Source organism: Loxodonta africana, chromosome 4 (assembly GCF_030014295.1).
Source record: "Loxodonta africana isolate mLoxAfr1 chromosome 4, mLoxAfr1.hap2, whole genome shotgun sequence".
Lineage (NCBI taxonomy): Eukaryota > Metazoa > Chordata > Mammalia > Proboscidea > Elephantidae > Loxodonta > Loxodonta africana.
In genome coordinates, this window is record NC_087345.1 from 84,053,318 (window position 1) to 84,054,971 (window position 1,654).

At 38.5% G+C, this 1,654-nt stretch overlaps 1 protein-coding gene across 1 annotated transcript; it reads right to left on the reverse strand.

The window, feature by feature from the left end:
* Nucleotides 1–462: 462 nt before the first annotated feature.
* Nucleotides 463–1,401, reverse strand: LOC100674405 (olfactory receptor 6C2-like). The gene has a single exon (XM_003405544.3). The coding sequence runs from the start codon at nt 1,399–1,401 to the stop codon at nt 463–465; it is 939 nt and encodes a 312-aa protein (XP_003405592.2).
* Between the last annotated feature and the right edge of the window lie 253 nt (nt 1,402–1,654).

Genomic DNA, 1,654 nt, shown 5'->3' on the forward strand with positions numbered 1-1,654 from the left:
TAAGTTGATACTGTCTGCATTTATTAGCTCTGTAAGTAATAACAAGTGTGTTATGAATGTTTACTGAAAAATTTATTCTTATGCAATTTTGGGAATATATCAAGCTAAAAATATTAATATTTATATCAATAGTTGACTCTGGTCATGACAGAATAGGGTTGTGATACATAAAAATCATGGGTAATGTAGGATTTAAGGAGCCCTTGTGGTTAAGTGCTCCACTGCTAACCAAATAGTAGGTGGTAACCCACCAGCTGCTTTTTGGGAAAAAGGTGTGGAAGTCTGCTGCCATAAAGATTACAGCCTTATAAACCCTAAGGAGCAATTCTATTCTGTCCTATAGGGTTGTTATGAGTCAGAATTGACTGGATGGCAATGGGTTTGGGTAACGCAGACTTAGGGAAATGTGAAATGGAAATAGAGAATTCTTTCGTAATTTGTCAGTATGCATTCACCAGTCCTTTAGTTCTTTGAGATGGATGCAACTCTTTTGATCAGGTCTTTAGAAGCTTGAGCCACTTGCTTGTTTCTCAGAGTATAAATGAAGGGATTCATTACTGGGGCAACTGAGGTAGTAAGTACTGACACCACCTTATTAATAGCTACCCCTTCCTTTGCAGATGGCTTAACATAGATGAAGATGCAGCTTCCATAAGTGATAGAAACCACAATTATATGGGACGAGCAAGTAGAAAAAGCCTTTTTCTGTTGCTGGGCAGAAGGGAATCTGAGAATAGTCTTGATGATGTATGCGTAGGACATAATCACACACACCAAAGTGAAAAGGAGGATCAACACAGCCAGAATTAAGACAAACCGCTCTATAAACTCTGTGTTGGAGCAGGTGATCTTCAGGATAGGAGCAACATCACAGGCAAAGTGGTCTATGACATTGGAGTCACAAAACTCGAGCTCAAAGCCCATGCCAAATGGTGGGATGACAATGATTAGAGCAATTATATAACAGCCAATAAGGAACCTGATGCAGACTCTGTTGCTCATGATGGTTGTGTAATGCAGGGGCTTGCAGATGGCTACGTAACGGTCATAGGACATGGCAGTCAGGAGAAAAAACTCAGTCACGCCCAGGACAACAACAAAAAATAATTGAGTGGCACATGCATTGTAAGTAACAGTATTGTCCCCAGATGCCATTGTGTAGAGAAATCTGGGAATGCAGACAGTTGTAAATGAGATTTCTAAGATGGAAAAATTCCGGAGAAAAAAATACATGGGTGTTTTAAGGTGAGAATCCACCAAGGTGAGAGTGATGATGGTTAGATTCCCAACAACACTCAACAAATATGTTAGGAACAAAAAGATAAAAAGCAGAATCTGTAGATTTGTGTCATCTGTTAGTCCCACCAGGATGAATGTTGTTATCGCTGTATAATTTTTCATCACTGATTCCTGACTATGGCCTGGTCTGTGTATAAAAATAAGAAAGAAATTAGATATGAAGAAGGGATTACCAACATGAGTTACTGGTGGGGTGGGGTGAAAATGTTAACTAAGCCAAGATTTTTTTTTTTTAATTTGTTATCTGTTAATTAAGGATGTTATTGGAGTGGCAAATAATTGATAGTCAATCAGTAATGCTATTGGACTACCACCCCCAAGCACTATAAAAAAAAAAAACTATACTGGAGAACAA